Source organism: Chenopodium quinoa, unplaced genomic scaffold (assembly GCF_001683475.1).
Source record: "Chenopodium quinoa cultivar QQ74 unplaced genomic scaffold, ASM168347v1, whole genome shotgun sequence".
NCBI classification, from domain to species: domain Eukaryota; kingdom Viridiplantae; phylum Streptophyta; class Magnoliopsida; order Caryophyllales; family Amaranthaceae; genus Chenopodium; species Chenopodium quinoa.
The window spans coordinates 744,919-763,922 of record NW_018745403.1 but is presented as its reverse complement, the minus strand read 5'-3'; the positions used below and the strand labels follow the sequence as shown (position 1 = coordinate 763,922).

General features: G+C 35.5%; 2 protein-coding genes across 2 annotated transcripts; one reads left to right on the top strand and one right to left on the bottom strand.

Annotated features, from left to right (window-relative positions):
- The first annotated feature begins 2,736 nt into the window (after positions 1–2,736).
- On the top strand, positions 2,737–10,408 carry LOC110713083 (probable LRR receptor-like serine/threonine-protein kinase At1g51820). Its single transcript, XM_021891547.1, has 6 exons — positions 2,737–3,127; positions 9,147–9,268; positions 9,396–9,492; positions 9,628–9,687; positions 9,786–9,975; positions 10,073–10,408. Exons 1-6 carry the CDS (start codon positions 2,737–2,739, stop codon positions 10,365–10,367), a joined length of 1,155 nt encoding a protein of 384 aa, XP_021747239.1. The 3' UTR covers positions 10,368–10,408.
- Positions 10,409–10,757: 349 nt separating this feature from the next.
- On the bottom strand, positions 10,758–11,352 carry LOC110713082 (ubiquitin-conjugating enzyme E2 10-like). The gene is made up of 3 exons (XM_021891544.1): positions 11,234–11,352; positions 11,004–11,131; positions 10,758–10,886 (listed from the first exon to the last, which is right to left on the bottom strand). Exons 1-3 carry the CDS (start codon positions 11,301–11,303, stop codon positions 10,758–10,760), a joined length of 327 nt encoding a protein of 108 aa, XP_021747236.1. The 5' UTR covers positions 11,304–11,352.
- Between the last annotated feature and the right edge of the window lie 7,652 nt (positions 11,353–19,004).

Here is a 19,004-nt window from a genome sequence, read left to right as displayed (position 1 = left end):
ATCATTTCCTTACTAGGCCCAAGCTCATTATCAAGCTCAATGCACCTAATTTGAGATTCAAAAGTAGCAATAAGGGATTCAAAAGGTGTAGAAGATTGAGGCTCAACAAGAGAAGAAGAAGTACAACCAAGATTGGAAAAATTAACATTAAGATCATGAGCATATACATCACAATGGGGAGTGGGGGCACAATCAAACACATGAGATTCATCATTAAGGGAACGAAGCACATCACAAGAAGGCATGGTAAATAATGAAGAATATTGAAACACACCATTAGCATCAACTTGAGCATGTACCTCATCATTATGAACAAAAGAGGAAATAGAGTTGAAATCATGTGTTTTAGGTTCACTTAAGGGATCATGTAACAAATCATGGGAATTCATGCTAATATTAGAAGTATCTACACATTGCATATCAATAATAGAATCATGATTACCCTTATTATAGACATCCCAAGCAAACCAAACATAAAAATCCCAAGCATCATCAATTGATAATGCTCTAAATTCACCATTATGCATGCATTCAACTTCATCCCTAGTTTTCTCATTCAAACCAAAATAACAAATCTCACAAGCCTCCCAAAGACTATAACAATCAAAATCCAAATATCCCTCAAGTCTATTGAAATATTTACAAAAAGGCTCATTGTCATATTGAGGAAACGAGTTACTTGCCATTTTTTTTTACAAAAACAAGCAAAAAAGAAAAATAAAAAGAAAAGTATACATAAAGACCTAGACTCAAGCAATCAAAAACAATCAAGCATTGACACCGTTCCCCGGCAACGGCGCCATTTTGAGCGCGGGGAAATTATGTCGTTGACTAACCTCCTCACGGCCAAACAAAATTTATTATAATCCTAAACTAACCCCTAAACAAGTCTAGTGGTAAGTTCGGAGTCGAAACACAAGGAACGGTAATGTTGGATTGTTCTCGATCTAATGCTTAAGCTACGCCGAAGTCGGTTTATGGATAGTGGACACTACAACTACACTAACACACATATAAAGATCAAGATATTACAAAGTCTACCAGGGGCAAAGATCCACTTTGAACAATTAACAAGTTAATGGGAATCGATTTGATAATCAATCATGCAAAGAAAGAATTAAAATGGGAATTAATTACCATCAAGAGCAATCTCTCAAATTCCTAGCCTAGATCCCTCATTGACTAGGTGCATAGAAAAAATTTACCCAAAATGCAATCAAATATATAAATTCTAATTCACAATCCCTTGTCAAACTAGAACTAACATGCAATTAAGTTTGCTATCTTGGGAGATCAATCCAATCTAAAACAAACAACATGTCATCATCAATTCAATCAATTTAATGACACAATTATCATCAAATTTATCTCAAATAACTCAATTAACCATAACAAAGCTTCACTCAACACCTAGTAGAAGGAAATCTACTCAAACATGATTAACAAAGCAATTAATAAATCATAAAGAGAGAAGAGAGTAAGAAATGCTCATTGATATAAAATGGAGATCTTCAAATCATCAAATTCCTCCTTTGATTATCCAAAATCCATGAAAACCATTGTTTCTCTCACTTTATCTCTCCAAAATTTGAGAGTTTCTCTCTCTAAAAACCTATAACTAACCTAAAACTACTGAAATATGAATTCTCCCCTCTAAAATGAGCAAAAAATCTATTTATAGCCCTTACTAAATTGCCTAGGAAACTCCGCAAAAAGTCGAGCAGCGCGTAGAGGAGCGGGCGTGCACCCCTCAGGAGCGGGCGCTCCAAACTTTCTGCCAAACCTTCTGCCAAACTTCAAAATTGCACACCCTGTGAGGAGCGGGCATGCGGCCTTGAGGAGCGGGCGCTCCTGGCTGCGGACTGGGCAAACTGCTCATCTTCAAATGAGCATATCTCCCACGTTTTACATCGGAATTGAGCATATGACCTGTCGTTGGAAAGCTCTCAAGATTAGATTTCATCTCCGATTGGAATCGCCCCAAAATGTTTTGTAGATCAAAAGATATAGGCGTTTGAAGTATGATCTTTGCAAATCACGTGCACATTTCTTCATTACTTGTTCTTTTATGCTTTATATTTCTTCAATCTTGAGCAATGAACTTATGCAAGTGTTCCTAAACATAAGAGTAAACCAATAAAGTTTAATCTAATGTCATAAGCCACCAAAATATGCAAGAAAAGCCAAAATTGAGCAATAACGACATTTCACACATAAACATGACAAATGTAGTAAAACGTTATTAAAACCAAGTAAAAAGATAGAAAAACTATGAAAAACTAACTAGAAAACTCCTAAAAATAGCGACATAAATGACACTTATCAGGAAGCTATACTTCTTCCTACGGAATTTGATCCGGAAAGGTCGTAAGCTTGCAACGGACTTTCCATTTTAGACAAACTGGGCTCCGACAAGTTATAATCCGTCGGAAAGTCCATCGGCATGGAAGTTTCCGACGGAAAATCCCTCGGAAGAAGCCAAATTTCCTACAATATGAAATGCGACGACGTGTTCCGAGGGAATTCTGTCGGAAACTACCATTTCTGACGGAATTTCATGGTTTTCCAAGGGATTTTTTCCGTCGTAGATAAGCTGTTTTCTAGTAGTGAAAGGATTTCTGGAATACTAGTCCCTTTCAATCTATTTTGAATGATTCTCCAAACTCCTCTTTTCGCTTAAAGCTAGTCTGGCTTGTAGGTAAGTTAGATCGTAATGAATTGCGTGTATTATGTGCCATGGCTTGGTCGCTTTGGTTTCGCAGGAATAAGAGGGTTCATGAGGGTCTGTCCCTTAATGCTTCTCACACCGCAGCGGGCTTTGCAAAACTCGTTGAGGACTATTGTTTGTATGCCAAGGTGTTCTCAGGCCCACCTCGAAGTTCAAAGATGTCGTCACCGATTAGGACTTGTCCCTCAGATGATTTTATAAAAGTAAATGTTGACGCTCATCTCATTAGCTCCTATATGGGATTGGGAGCGGTAGCGAAAAACCACCGGGGGGAGCTTGTATGGGTGGCGATTAGACGAGTTGATAGTGTGTGGGAGGTGGAGTGTGCTGAGGCAGCTGCGGCTCATGTTGGGCTTTTTGTGGCAAGGCGACTAGTGGTGACGCGAGTTTGGTTAGAAGGTGACTCTTCTTCAGTGTGTGAGGCAATCAATAGTGGCTCCAGAGGGTGTTCGTCAATTTGGTTAATTTATGATGATATTAGCTTTTTATCACAGTCATTTGATGCTTTTATTTTCTTACATGTTTGGAGGGTAGGTAACACAGTAGTCCACCATGTAGCAAGATGGGATACTCGTGGTTGTTCGGAGTTTGTTTGTATGGATCCGTTTCCGCATAGTCTTGTATCTCTAGCGAATTTTGATTTATAATAACATTTCCTAAAAAATAAATAATAAATAGTAGTTTGGCAATAATAAAAAAAATTCCGTAAAGATAGTAGTTTGGCAATCAAATTGTATTAAAGATAAGTGCAATGATTATGGACATTAAATAAGGGGCAAAAATATGCAATATCAACTGCACCCTACTCTTAATGAATTTCAATGTTATTTTATCAAGTTAGTTGCGAGTAAAACTTTTCTTTTCACTCCCACTCGGTATGATTTATGGTATTATGGTAGGGAGCGGCACTAGTAAAGTTGTGAATGAGCCAAGCCAAGTTTCACTTAATTCAATCTACTTAAATAACTTGAACGAGCTAGTTTGAGTTTTTGAAATTCTTATTTAGGCTTGGCTTGTAAAGAATTTTGTTTGTTTGAGTTTACTTCATGAGAATTGTCCATGTTTTTATTTCGAACTGTTGTGTGGCTCGGGCGATGCCCCGACTTACTAGTTTGTACTTGTTTATTTTGCAAATTATGTTCGACTATTTTTTCTTAGTGTTTTGATAATGATATTGAAATTTCATGACTTGAAAAAAAAATTGTAGTAGGAGAACCATAATCAATACTTGATATGTTATGATTTAAAGATAATTAACAACTATTGACTATTTAAATAGAGAAAAGTAAAATTATAATTTTCATCAAATAAAAAAACAATCCAGAGTTTTTCAAATTAAACTTCAAAATTAAGTTGTTAAATCGTCTAATGTCACTACATAATGAAAACAAATAGTACAATTAAAGACTAATGATCTTATCTGTTAGAATGATGTCTATTACAAGAGGGGGGTGAATTGTATACTATAAAAATTTATGAACTTTATGTGGAATTAAACAAAGTATGAAAAGAGAGAACACACGAAATAGGCTTTTCGAATTATTTCACTATGCAAAAACTCATTTAAAACTGTGAATATTCAGCCTGTACTTAAGTTCCTCTAGGAACTCAAGTATCCCAACTACGGTCCCTTAACCGCAGCTTAATTCTCTAAGTGATTCAGACGTGATTCGACTCTGAATCACTTACAACTTTGTGATAGACTCACTCAAGTCTCTCAATTACAACTCTCACAAACCCCAATCCCAATTACAAAAGTAATTACAGACTTTCCTAATGCACTAGAGAAGATTAAGGCAGGAAGGAACTCAGCTCTAAGACAGTAAATACTTTAGAAACTTAAGGCTCAGAAAACTCAATATTTTTGCACTCTTAAATCAGATTCGTTGCTTGCTTTTTATAGAGAGAAGGAAAGTCTCAACCTTGTTCCCCACTCTTCCCATGTTCCACGTTTACTTCAACTAGGAAGTTTTTGAACGTTGGGTAGGGAGTGGGCAGTAAGATCTCCCTGACTTTTCTCTCAAGCCATCAACGTGATTCCTTAACATTAGGCAACCAATTTTACTTGGTCAAAAATCAGTTAAAGATATTTACTAAAAAGATATTTATTTAAAAAGATATTTATTTACAAAGATAAAACTTTAAATAATTATTTAATTTAAAAATAACAAACTTATCTTTTAATTAAACAATTATTTATCTTTTATTTATTTACAGAAAATATATTATCTCAAAAACTTATTTTATAATATCCTTTAATCAAGGAATAAAACTGATTTAAATCTTACGTTTAAAATACTTTCTGATTAAAAAATTAAGTTCCTTAAGAAACACAAGGTTCTTTACTGAGTTCCACTACACATTAATACTCTAGTGCTTACAGAGAATCTAAGACTGGAATTTGCTCTTTTTCTTGAAAGCTTGCATATTCATCATCAAGACTTCCAATCCCTTTGCTCCTACTCCGGAACATGTTGTTTGTACCTGAATCTTTTTGTTCTACCAAGACTTAACACACAACATTAGTCGAAATTTGTTTTGTTATGTCAATCATCAAAATACTAAGAGGGTCAACATTATCTAAGTTAGTTATAATTTTGTTAGATAGAAAAGCAAATTAAATGAATAGTTAAGATGGTAAGACTTGTAACTAAATACTTGTTGTTTCAAGTCTAGGCATATGCATGTTTTAGTTGTCAAATCTAATACATGTTTTGGAGGTGACATGTCATATTTGTAGTGTTTAAAGATATGACGCGTGGCTCATACTGCTGACACGTCATGCTTATAGTGCTTAAAAAAGATGACATGTGGCACATATTTTGTTTTAGAAACGCTTTTTAATATAGAAAGTATAGATATAGATTTGCGCTCTTACTTGAAGGATCTTAATTGGAGCTTGAATTTATAAATGGGTTTTAAGTTACCTTTTTTTTTTTTTTCTTTATTAGTATTAATAATGAACTAAAGTTTTCATAGATTCATTATGTTGGTTCAAGTTTATCTCAATATTTCTAATACTAAAGTCATGCCCAAAGTTCATGCTTACCTTTGATGAAGTACTTTATAGCTTTTCCTGATTAAAAAAAAAAAGTACTTTGTAGTTAATAGCTATAAGTTTTATTTAAATTTTTTTTTATTTATTATTTTTTTATTTTATTTTATTTTTTTTGGTTGAAAAGAGGTAAAAAAGCTAAATTAAGTTTGCCCAAAGGAGGCTAAATTAGAGTTATTACAAACATTAGTGATAGGAGGTAACAACCCATTAGAGTGAAACACAAAAGACATATGTTCATCAATAAGTAAGTTTTTCAACACGATTCCCCGCAGGGAGTAAAACACCAGAGTTACTAGGGAAGGGGTTGCTTGCCAAGTTCCATAAGATATCAGTTCCACCATGCACCAATCTAGCTTGGTACGCCAGAAGATGAGCCTGCGCCACTTGGTGTTTGATTGTTAGACACTAAATACTCTTCACTTGATTCCCTTGCATGAAATCCCTGCATACATGTGACATGTTAAAATAGCTATAGGCTTTAGTTTGTTGTAAAAGATGTACAAATATGTTAAGAAAGTTTTTTTGCATGTCTCACACATTAGAATTTTCAAGTTTGAACTAGTTGTAACCAATTATTATGTATCGAACATGAACATACCTACAAATGAACTTAAACTAGTTATTCATAAAATGATGGACACTAATTAATCAAATGTGAAGTTCTTCAAGTTTGACCCATTTATTGAAAGAAGTTAAGATTATTGTTCAAAAGTTTGTTTATTAATTTAACAATTGAGTTTTGACAAAGATTTTACTGCAACTGTAATGGCAAAAATCTTGAAGTGCAAAAGATTAAAACGTATCTTTCAAAAAAAATAAAATAAAATAAAAAAGATTAAAACGTAAATGATTTTTTTAAAATCGATATATGGATATAATAAACGACCATAAATAAGATGGAGAGAGAAAAGAATGCTTAATTGCAGTCACTAATAAAGGAAGTTTAATGACCTAGCCAACAAAATATGTTAAGGTATTAGAGGTGATCATAGGTTAAATCATATTGGTCTATAAGGACTAGACACTAGAGTTCCTAGTCCAACTAGACTCACAAAACAAAAATAATGAACATTGAACAAAATGTCCGTAAGTTAAGCCTTAGCTTAAAATTCATGAAATCACACCGAACATTGAATAAAAAATTTGGCTTAAGATTCAAGCTACACCCTGCTCAATAACAACTCAACACCCGACCAACTAGTTTGAGCGGAGCTTATTTTGATCACATCTACAACAAAACATAATTCAAAAGTTGTATGCTTCAATAGCCTCATATTTATTTGGCAATAGTATTTTAGGGAGCAGTCAAAATAGTAATTGGAAAACACAAAAGTAATTTGTAAGGTAGCGGTTAAAGTAGCGGTTAGCGGTAGACGTAATTTTTCTCGAACGGCAGATTAACTAGCATTTCAGAGGTAGCGAGTGATGTAAGATAAATTATAATTACTTATTTTCAACAATAGTATACTATTTTATTGTATTTTATATAGGGATTGGAAGGGGGGTCACTACGACACCCACTGTACTATGTCATACACAAGACAATCAACCCAAAATCAATCTAATCAAACCAAATTCTCATCCAACCAAAATAGCACAGCTAAATTAGCAATAGAGTAGTAGCAAAACAACAATAACACCAAAAATATGAGGACAAAACAATAATAATAATCAACACACAAAGATTATACATGGAAAACCCTTCAATGTGAAGGATAAAAACAACGGGACCGTTTAAGGAGTCCACCCTAGCTTCTCTTATTGATAAATTAATGGAAAAAGAATCCTAAATTAGTTTACAAATGATTCACAACCCACCAACAACAAAAACAATAAGAGTTTGAAATTAAAGAGTGAAAAGAGTAGAATTCACCCAAAAAAAGCACTTTTGTCCAGAGACGATTCTAACCAAACTAGAGCTCAAACCAACAGTCCAGTCGTCCAAAATGAAACCCTTGATGTCAAAAATAAGATGTCAAAATTTGAGCACGATCCAACGGTGGAATCTCTAGAAATGACCAAATTTGTAAAGGCTACCCAGAAAAATCCGAAGTTGGAAGCTCTTGTAAAGAACCCTCACTCTCTCTATTTTGTGCGTGTGAATGCTCATCTCTTAACTGCTTAGTTGGTGTAGGCATCATTTGAAGAGTGTTCCTACTTAAGCATGTTGTGAATATGCTTAGCAATCATAGGAAGTAGGAATTAACATTATACGATTAGGGAGCCGCCAACAAGTTTTTAAGCAACTTGTAAACCGTTCACGGATCATTTAAGGCAACCACAAATAAGGGACAAAGATAGGCAACAACAATTGACCCGTGAAGATTACACCCAGCCCATTGATAATCCATGAGATTACTAACTCCATATGGTTCAGAACCACGAAAGGAGGATCAGGGATGATGGTACGCATGGAGTTACATTCGCCCATATTGGTCTCTACTCGATTCTTATTGTGAAAAGTATTCCTACGATCTCAAAGGCACACAATACAAAGATTCAATTTTGCTCCAAACTAATATTAGCTAAATTGGTTGAATATTAATGCACAATTAATTCTAAATATTGTGATCACTTCAATTAACAATAAGATTAAAAAGGATCCTAATCAGTCGTCCAAACACTACTACATTTTTTATCTATTGCAACCCCCAAATCCGTTGCATTAGGCGTCAAAATCCGTGGCATTAGGCCTAATGCAACGGCCATGTACCGTGGCATCTGTTGGCGTTGCAGTAGGTCTCATGCAACGACATATGACACCTAATGCCACGGCACCAATGATCCGTGGCAATAGACCAATACCTGTTGCAACGGCATAACTTATTCGTGGCAATAGAGTACTGACTAATAATTATGATGAAATTGAACCTATTGCAACGGATGAAGATAATTAATACAATGATAGGAGTACGTATCTACTGCAACGGATTGATCATTGGTTTTTTTTTTTTGTTGGGATGAAATGGTAATATAATATATGTATAATTAGTCCGTACAAATCTAAATATACTAACAGAAAAACAGTATCATTTATATATAATAATTATAATGCGAAATACGTACATTACAAAATATTACTTGCTTGTTTAGGTATGACATACCCTACTAATAAAAAATAAAAGTTATATAATTAATTTAATCGTCTAAAATACAAATTGTCAACATATATATATATATAAGCTGGAATTTCCAAATCTTCACAAAGTCGAAACTTGAATAAGAGTCGCCAACATATATGCACCATTTGTTAGATGACTAGTCACTATACTTCAGCTCCATTTAGTTCCCCATGCACCTACACATAAAATTTGAAAAACTAATAGAAATATAATTGAACTAAATTATAAATTATAATAGACCAAGGCCACAATCAACATGAGAAAAGTTCAAAAGGCACAGATGATGGTTGTTTAAAAGATGGCAGCAAAGAAGTTGCAGTCAAGGTGTTCTCAAAGACCGAGGCCCCTAAGCAATTTAAGGTTCGTAATTAGGCAACCAAATAGAGAATCATGCTCTCTTGATATCATTTATGCTGTATGATATGAGAGCTAAAGCCTTAAGAAATGTTTTGGCACAGATTGAAGTGTTGGTCGAATTTCTCACAAGAATTTGGTTTCTCTCGTTGGATACTGTGAAGAAGGAACCAACTTGGCACTTATTTACGAGTTCATGGCCATGGGAGACTTGAAAGCTCTTCTCTCAGGTAGGACCTTGCATCCTAAAACTTCTATAGTCCTTTATTTTTTCCTAGCTGTTGCACTTATTAATTGAACCAAATGTTTCTTTTTTTTTTACTTTCAACAACAATCAATTTGATTTTTGGGTGGTTTATGAACAGAATATTCTGACTCCATAAGCTGGAGAAAGAGAGTTGAGATAGCAATCGACACAGCTCAGGGTGAGAGATATAACATAACATTCGTGTCTGCTTCTAAATCAGATTTTTTTATCAGATCACTCAATATATTAAAATTTGTTGTGTAACTCTATATATAGGACTGGATTACTTGCATCATGGTTGCAGCCCTCCTATAGTTCATAGAGATGTGAAACCCGCTAACATTCTTCTAAACAAAGAATTTCGAGCAAAGGTAGCTGATTTTGGGTTTTCCAAAATCTTCTCAGCTGAATATGTTTCAAATTTACAAACAAGGGTTGTTGGAACACTAGGCTATCTTGATCCTCAGTAAGTGAGCCATTTCTGTCATTCATACATGACTATCTCACATATTCTAACACTCTTTTACCAAAGTAAAACTTTTATGCCACAATGATTATTACAGGTATAATTTAACAGGACAAGTGCATGAAAAAGGCGATGTTTACAGCTTTGGGGTTGTCCTGTTGGAGCTAATCACAGGGAAAACAACAATAGTAAACAGAGTCATGAACTTGGGTCAATGGGTTAGGAGTGTGCTTGAAAGAGGGGATATAGCCAGCATACTAGACCAGAACCTGAGACACGGTACGCATGTAGATGACAACTATCTCACTGTGTGGAAAGCAGTAGAACTAGTAGTGAGATGTATTCAGCTAGAAATTGCAGATAGGCCAACAATGACTCAAATAGTGACATAACTCAAAGAGTGTTTGAATATGATGAACACAGAAAGTTCTAGTTCAGCTAAAGACTCTCTAGAGATGATGAGAACAGCTATTCCATGTAGTACGATTTCAAGTAGTATGAAGAACACAGAAAGTACGAGTAGTAACTCAAGAATCTAACTCAAGAATCATGTCCTCATTGATTGATAATTTAGAGATGTAGCAGGCTATAAAAAGCATGAACTCAGCAACAAAAACATACAACAATGAAAAGCATCAGCAAACAACTAAAGCATCAACCATATAAATAAAAAATAACAAAAGCAATAAAGCAATAATGGGCATCAGAAAAAGACATCAACAGCAGCAACCTTTCAACAGTAGGTTCAGGGTATAAGTTATATTTCATGCATATGTAATTTGTTAGAAAAAAACAGGGATGATGACCTTGGATATGGTGAGTGCAAGGCTCCATTGCTCCTTAAGTATATCAAGGAAAATACTCCCATTGCTATTAATATTTGGATGGAATACCTTCGTCTTAAAGGCCACCTACAGATAAATTTTATGATTTTAAGCTCGTTTTTACAATAACTATTATTGTACAACAGAAATGAAATTTAATACTCTACTTAAATTCGAGAAATATGAAATGAAATAATGATATACCTTAGGAGGCTTAAAGGGATAATCAGGTGGAAAATGGATGTTCACAAGGAAAACACCTCCTGCATAAGGACTCTCGTTTGGACCATAAATTGTTGCTTGCCAATGGAACATATCTTGTGCAATTGGACCTATATTTGTCACCAGCTAGTGAGATTAGAAGCGACGAAAAAGATTAATGAATAAGGACTAGTTAGACAAATTAGAATTGCAAATCTCATATTTTGGATTACCTGCACTGCAAGAACTAGGTGGATCTCTTTCCAGTTCCTTAAGCTCCTTTACAATTCTTCTAGATGCCATTTCGAGTTTTCTAACACAAAAAAACTGCAAAATAATAATCCAAGACTCTAATAATAATAAGGAATTCAATGCATTACAAGTTTATATGAGAATTGTGGTAATGGAGATGATGGAAGGAAAAGTGTCACAGCTTCTGTTTACACTATTGAAAATGGGCATAGAATACTTTTTTTTTATCATTGGTCCTTACAAAGAGTTTCATCTACAACTTTTCCAGTGGAATACTGGCTAGACTGTCCCTATCCAGAATCATCTGGGATAAGGTCGACTTCGCCAGCAAGTTACAGAAGGAACACCCTCTAGAAGAACACATATAAGCCAAGCTAAGTTGCTCAGACTCTTCATTCACACCATAAGACTAGTACAGATACACTTACCACGTCATTTTAGACCAAAATCATGAATATCCTAGTCTACAATGCAACAGGAATTCAACAAGATAAGCACAATAGCACATATAAGCAATGTTAGTCAGAAATTAATCATCAGAAATTTGAGTCTTAACACTTGGGACATAAACTCGCAATGGACACATGTACCCGAGTTCAAGTAAAAATGCCTATAAGCATGCAAGCAACCAAAACCAGAAAGGGCCAAGATTTCTTAAATGCTTCCAAGTTACAATTGAACATATCGTACAACCAAATGTAATATTGTATGTATAAGCCTCTTAAAGCTTAGTTTACACACTTCTATTACTACATCCTCATAAAACACACAAATTTTACAGAGAACTCTTCTCTCTCTGGTTTAGAAACATAGTGAATACTGATATACATATTACAACAAATTTGAAATTAACCAATCCACCACCTGATACTGCTAATAAGAGCGAGAGCCACTCAGTTTTGTCAGTCAAACTATTAGCATCTAAAGACCATCCCACTACTCTAATATGATGATGATAGATGAGTAGGAAAATGTAACAGAAGTAAGTGGACTTCTTAGGCCAATATCTCCTTGTTATAATATTGAACAACCTTTCTAAGACTTTAATTGCTCTGATAATGTTACCCAAGTTCTGAACCATTACATGCCATATAAAGACTGCAAAATCTTCTTAGTCAATAGACCTCTTTAACAAAAATAATGCCATTAAATACAATCAAATACCAAGAATGAAACAAGAAAAATCAAAGCCAAATACATACTGAGGAACAGAAATTACTAGGCCTAAGGTATTAAAGAATAAAGAAGCTATATTTTCCTATCCAAACTAGCGAAGTCAAACTCCTTCCAAAATCCAAAATCATTTCCTCCAAACCCATTCAAACCAAGCAAAGCTTCAGTATATTTACTTGGTGAAGGATAATTAGGTCGTTGGACTAACTACCCTCAACCAAACAATATTTATAAACCTACACCTACACTAAACAAGTTTAGTGGTAAGTAGAGGGTCGAACCACGGAGACGGCATAAACACTATCAACACCACCACCAATTAAGCTAGGTCAAAGAGATAGGATGGATAGAACAATAAACAAAAATGAGATTTATATTAAGTTAAACTAACACCAAGGGAGAGGGTCAAACATGACAATGATCTTCAATAAAGTTAGGCAATGGAAATGAGTTTACATGCAAACCAAATATCTCATATAAGGCAATACCAACAATACCATCTAACCACCTATCGGGGTCAAAGGCTTTCCCAACTTAACACATGCTCATACTATCGTCATAAGCTGTGAAAGTTAAGGTTTTTGCATAGAATCGATCACCTAATGGATATCCCTAAGTTACACTATCGTCATAACTTAGTTCAATCCACCCAATTACAACACATGATTGGCCATTCACATGGAGTAATTAGTAAAACATGGTTACAAGGTATATTTAATCACATATAACCAACATTTGTCCAGCCTAATACATTCAAGATTCACCACATGCTATCACCAATCCCTTAGTAAAGGGAATTACTCACTAATCATGAACAACTAACACAAAACCCAACAAGAAGAACAAAGAGAAGCAATTAAACTAAACAACTACTCTAATCAAGCAAGAAATTAAGAAAGAACAATAAATGAGATAGAGTTTAGAATGCTCATTGAAGTATTGAAAAGGAATCCAAAACAATGTCACTTTGCATCTTCATCTTCTTCAATCCACCATTGAAGCTCTTCACTTTCTCTCTCTAAAATACCCTAAATTACTCTTAATCTACATTGCAAAGTATAAAAACAAAGATTAAAACTAAATCTAAGCCTAATTTATGTGAAGATTGATGGAGAGATGTTAGGGTTTAACCCCTCAAAGAGGAGAGAGAAAACCCCAAAGAAACCCACCATCCAAACTTATAAAAAGAGGAGAGGAAGAAGCCTTTAAAAGACCCGTAGCTGCTCGTGCGCGCCCGCGATATTTGCCTGCGCGCCCGCGCACTGGGATTGGCCTGACAGCGACATTCATTTTCAAACGGCCATAACTTCTGTTCTAGGAGTCTTCTATGGGCGTGCAACCGACCGTTGGAAAGCTCTTTAAGTCTAGTTTCCAATGCAACTTGATTCACCTCAATCCAATTTGTAGATAAAAAGTTATGGCTAAAAGAGTGAACAAAGGTTAGCTTTGGAGTTCAGGCCCTTGAGCGCCCGCGCCTATCTTAGGAGCGCCCGCGCCTATCTTAGGCGCGCCCGCGCCTAAGCCGCGCCCAAATCGCGCCTACATTCTGCCTCCTTCAATATTTTCAACCCCAATGTTAGGCACGCCCGCGCTTGGTTTGGCGCGCCCGCGCCATTCTGAAAGCACGACCCGCGCTGTCCGTATGGCCTTGCTTGCTTGCTCCTTAACTTCCTTTGTAGCTCTTCAAATGAACTCCAATTCTCCAAGCTCTTCATTCTATTAAAATCAACTCCAAAAGCCTACAAAACACGAGGAAAAGCACAAAAACATAATAAAGGGAGAAACGGAGCAAAAGGGGTACAAACAAGGGACAAACGTAGAAAAATACCGCAATTAGAGGATCTAAATAGTGGCATAAATGCCACTTATCAAATTCCCCCACACTTGCCTCTTGCTTGTCCTCAAGCAAGAACAAAAGCAGAAACAAAAAGAAAGAAAAAGGATCTAATAACACTAAAAGGAGAGGGGTGAAAAAGAATATACACTAACTCACTTTCGTAGGAATCACGGTTGTTTTTAGCGTAAACAACAAGCCATTTAAACCTCAAAGTCGCCTTTGAGGACGAGTGTGCTCTCGTAAGGGTTTCCAAAGAGTTTAACCCATAACTCTACACATAAAGCAACACAAACAAGGCAATGCATAGACAAATAAAATAAACACAAAAACAAGACGTTCTTGGTGGACTTTTTGGAACGAAACAAGCACCAATGAATGCACAACTTTCTAAACAAATAAGGGTATGCACGTTCCAAGATGTTTAGGGTTGAAAGAAACATAGACTAAGCTAAGCATAGAGAACTAAGAGCCGTACAATTCACCTTTCATCCCAAACTAGCTAGCCGCGTTCTCTCCACTAGCTTCAAGTCAACCATTAGGTGGGCTTCTCATGGTTCCTCGAAGGAACCGGAAAAAGATAAAGAAATGAAAACGATGAGAAGGTTATCCCTACGTCTTGGCTATGCACTGTCTCTCTAAAAGCTTGACAACTATCTTCCTCCATCGATAAAGACTAAACTATATAGGATCTAAAGGTCTTTTATTGGTTGTAAGGGTATGCTTGGGGTGTAAGGTGGGAAAAATTTTGAAAATTTTAAAAATTTGGTGGTATTCCCCCACACTTATTCAATAAACACACACTTACAAGACTAAGAAACAGGACTCCCCCACACTTGAACGGAGCATTGTCCTCAATGCTCAAACACGAGGGATATGAAGGTTTTTTTTTTTTTTTTTTTTTTTTTTTTTTTTTTTTTAACACGAGGGATATGAAGGTTTTTTTTTTTTTTTTTTTTTTTTTTTTTTTTTTTTTTTTTTTTTAACACGAGGGATATGAAGGTTTTTTTTTTTTTTTTTTTTTTTTTTTGGTCCTTACCTTATTTGAGTAAGGACGGCTTTTCATAAGCATTTGCTCTTATTTCACTGAATAGAATCACAGTTTACTCACTTGCTTGACCAAAGAACTACAACTTTCTCATTTGCGTTCAAAATCAACACAAAACAATTCTCAAACCAACATGCTTCACATAAACAAAAGGTTTAGGGGAACAAAAGGTCATTCGGTTCGTAATGTGGCTCAAAATCAAGAAAGGGAAATAGGCTCAAAGGGTTAGCAAGAGGGGCAAATTTAAAAGAAAACCAATTTTGTAACAAAACAAAAAGAAGGATAAGAAAATGAAAAATGCCTATTTCCTCCCTTAAAGGGTTCGGTCACGATCTCGGGTAGATAGAAGTCAAACTCTGGATTGAAAAATGCATAACCAAGGATCCAAATATGCCACTCAACAAAGTTGATGAAGGCTAGAACAAATAAACCTCACACGGGATTTGTATAGCAATTACCGACCTAAGGGGTTCATATCCACTATGGAGAGCGACACCGTCTTACCACAACCATGGATTAAGGCTACAAGTATCCCAAAGTTCTTAAAACCGCTACCTTAGCATTAAAATATGTTTAACTCAACCCAAAACACTCTCAAACCGTGCATACCATTACCAATTAGGAAGGAAAACATTCAAGGACACAAGTTCAAAGTAGTAAGACCAAAACAAGAACGGATCAAAACACATATGCAAACTTGCCTTGTTTTCAAAGGAAAAGACGCTATACAAACAAATATTCACAAAACGAGAACAACTTGAGAATGTATATACAAATTGCGCTAGAAGAGAGCATGATCAACGACAAAGCCATGCATACCAAAAGTCAAGTCAATAAGGCACTCATGGCCATCCAAATATAGAATAACCAAAGTCAAAAATAAACCTTGGTATGTATGGGGGGTAAATCAAGCAATCAAGAGACCAAGAAAGGGAAGAAGGAAACAACAAAACCACAAACATTTATCTTTCAAACCATATGAAAATAAAAGGGTAAAGCAACAAAAGAGAGGAGATGGAAAGAGTGAACCAAAATGTTAGGTGGGTGTAGAAACCCGCAAATTAAGTCATTTTCCTCATTTCCATTAAATTGCTCTTCTTTGATGCTTCAACTTCCATTTACAAATATTCCTTGGTTTTCTACTTCTTATGGTTCTCGGTCAAAGGTCATGCGCAAAAGTATAGACATCAAGTACCTATATACAAAGATAAACAAGAGGAAAACAAAATTAAAAGATATAAAAGAAAATTAAAAGCAATATAAACACGGGTTACTTCCCGAGAAAGTCTTGTTTAAGGTCCAAGATTGACCTTATTAGTAAATAACCGGACAAAGAACGCAAAAGCTTGTCATATGCATCGGAAAATATTTCATGAAAAAGAGCATAAGTGATGCTCATATGACAAGCAAGCACAAAGTTGAAAGAAACTCTATGCTTGAGGGGAGGGGGAAAAGAAAAATAAAAAGAATTAAAAGAAAAATCAAAAGAAAAATTAAAATAAGAAAAAGAAAAAGAGGGAACAAACTCATTTAGTTGCATTTTGGAAGGTGAAAGCTCATCATTGAAATCAAAAGTAAGGCCATGGTGGTATAGAGAGGCAAGGGGCTCCTCAATTGGTTTATTTTTGAGAAAATATGGTAGTGAGATGGGAAAAGAAGGAATATTGCTAAACTTCCTTGTAAAAGGGATGTAAGTTGAAGGGGTTTGAATTGAGATCGCACTCACCACCTCAATTACACCACCTAGCATTGAATCACAAGCTTTCTCTTCCAACTCATCTTCAATACCCTCAAAGATTTTCGATGTATTCTCAATCACCAATTGGGATATTTCACTCTCAACAAGAGCATGATCATCATTGTTAACATTCCCTAAGTCACCATGAATGAACATCGGTATCTCATCATCACCTAAACCAAACTTTTCTCTAAGCAACCTCAAATCAATGTTTAATTGCATCAATTTTGTATCGTCAATGGGTTGCGAAGAGTTTTGAGGCTCAAATTGGGTGGAGGGGTTGGTATTCACAAATTCATGAAAAATCTCACCATCCATACTCCCTCCATCACTTTCAAAATCATCATCCTCAATCACATTCTCAAATTCCAAATGAGTTGTCTCACTCTCTTGATTACCCTTAGGCTCACTCAAATGGGAGGAGGGAGAAGAAGGAAAGGCATCCTCTTGGGATGAGGCTAGTTGGGAAATTTTACTTTCCATCATTTTAATCCAAGCTTCCCTTTCATTCCTCTCTTCATCTTGTTTTCTCATAAACTCCTTAAGCATCTCCATACACTCTTCTTCCTTCGATCTCCCCACTGAATTACCCTCACAAAAAGGCTCATTAGACACATAGGGGAACTCATTAGGAATCGTGTATGAAAAAGGAAAGGAAGATGAAGAATTATGCATTTGAGAATTTTGGGTGTGTGAAGCATCATTGGAATTCATGCACATAATTGATGAACATTGAAAAATATCATGAACATTATCAACATTGGGATGCATCTCATTACAATTAGCATACAAAAGGGAAGGGTTGCCATCATGCATCAAGGGATCATCATGGGGAACATAAGAATCATCATTAGAGTTTATGCAAGAGTTAGAAAAATCACGACAATTATCATAATTATCTTGCTCATTGCTATCCCGAGCAAACCACAAATAGAAATCCCAAGCCTCATCCGAAGATGTGGCTCGAAATTCACCATTAAATTTGTTTTCAACCACCCCCCTAGTGTACTCATTCAAACCCCAATAAATTATCTCACAAGACTCCCTTAAAGTACAACCAAGGTAATTAGAGAAGTCTTCAAACCTATTAAAGTATACCCAAAAGGGCTCATATTCAAATTGAGGCAAAGAAGGACATGACATTTCATTTTGGACAAATTGATCCATGACTCAATGAGGCAAAACAAATAGCAACCAAATAAGAAAGCTCAAATATTTTTGGAATTTCCCCTTTTTTTTCCCTTTTTTAAACAAAAAATAAACAAAAAGAAAAGAAAATATTCGCAAAGACCTAGACTTAATAAGGTAATACAACAATAATGGAAGCCGTCCCCGGCAACGGCGCCATTTTGGTGAAGGATAATTAGGTCGTTGGACTAACTACCCTCAACCAAACAATATTTATAAACCTACACCTACACTAAACAAGTTTAGTGGTAAGTAGAGGGTCGAACCACGGAGACGGCATAAACACTATCAACACCACCACCAATTAAGCTAGGTCAAAGAGATAGGATGGATAGAACAATAAACAAAAATGAGATTTATATTAAGTTAAACTAACACCAAGGGAGAGGGTCAAACATGACAATGATCTTCAATAAAGTTAGGCAATGGAAATGAGTTTACATGCAAACCAAATATCTCATATAAGGCAATACCAACAATACCATCTAACCACCTATCGGGGTCAAAGGCTTTCCCAACTTAACACATGCTCATACTATCGTCATAAGCTGTGAAAGTTAAGGTTTTTGCATAGAATCGATCACCTAATGGATATCCCTAAGTTACACTATCGTCATAACTTAGTTCAATCCACCCAATTACAACACATGATTGGCCATTCACATGGAGTAATTAGTAAAACATGGTTACAAGGTATATTTAATCACATATAACCAACATTTGTCCAGCCTAATACATTCAAGATTCACCACATGCTATCACCAATCCCTT

What these genes read in the sequence shown, in the direction of transcription:
- LOC110713082 (XM_021891544.1), bottom strand. Translation starts at nt 11,303, where the DNA reads ATGGCATCTAGAAGAATTGTAAAGGAGCTTAAGGAACTGGAAAGAGAT. An exon ending in ACCTAGTTCTTGCAGTGCAG is followed by an intron (nt 11,132 to 11,233) that starts GTAATCCAAAAT and finishes TGACAAATATAG; the next exon opens with GTCCAATTGCACAAGATATG. An exon ending in ATCCCTTTAAGCCTCCTAAG is followed by an intron (nt 10,887 to 11,003) that starts GTATATCATTAT and finishes ATTTATCTGTAG; the next exon opens with GTGGCCTTTAAGACGAAGGT.
- LOC110713083 (XM_021891547.1), top strand. Translation starts at nt 2,737, where the DNA reads ATGGCTTGGTCGCTTTGGTTTCGCAGGAATAAGAGGGTTCATGAGGGT. An exon ending in GACGCGAGTTTGGTTAGAAG is followed by an intron (nt 3,128 to 9,146) that starts GTGACTCTTCTT and finishes AAATTATAATAG; the next exon opens with ACCAAGGCCACAATCAACAT. An exon ending in AGGCCCCTAAGCAATTTAAG is followed by an intron (nt 9,269 to 9,395) that starts GTTCGTAATTAG and finishes ATTTCTCACAAG; the next exon opens with AATTTGGTTTCTCTCGTTGG.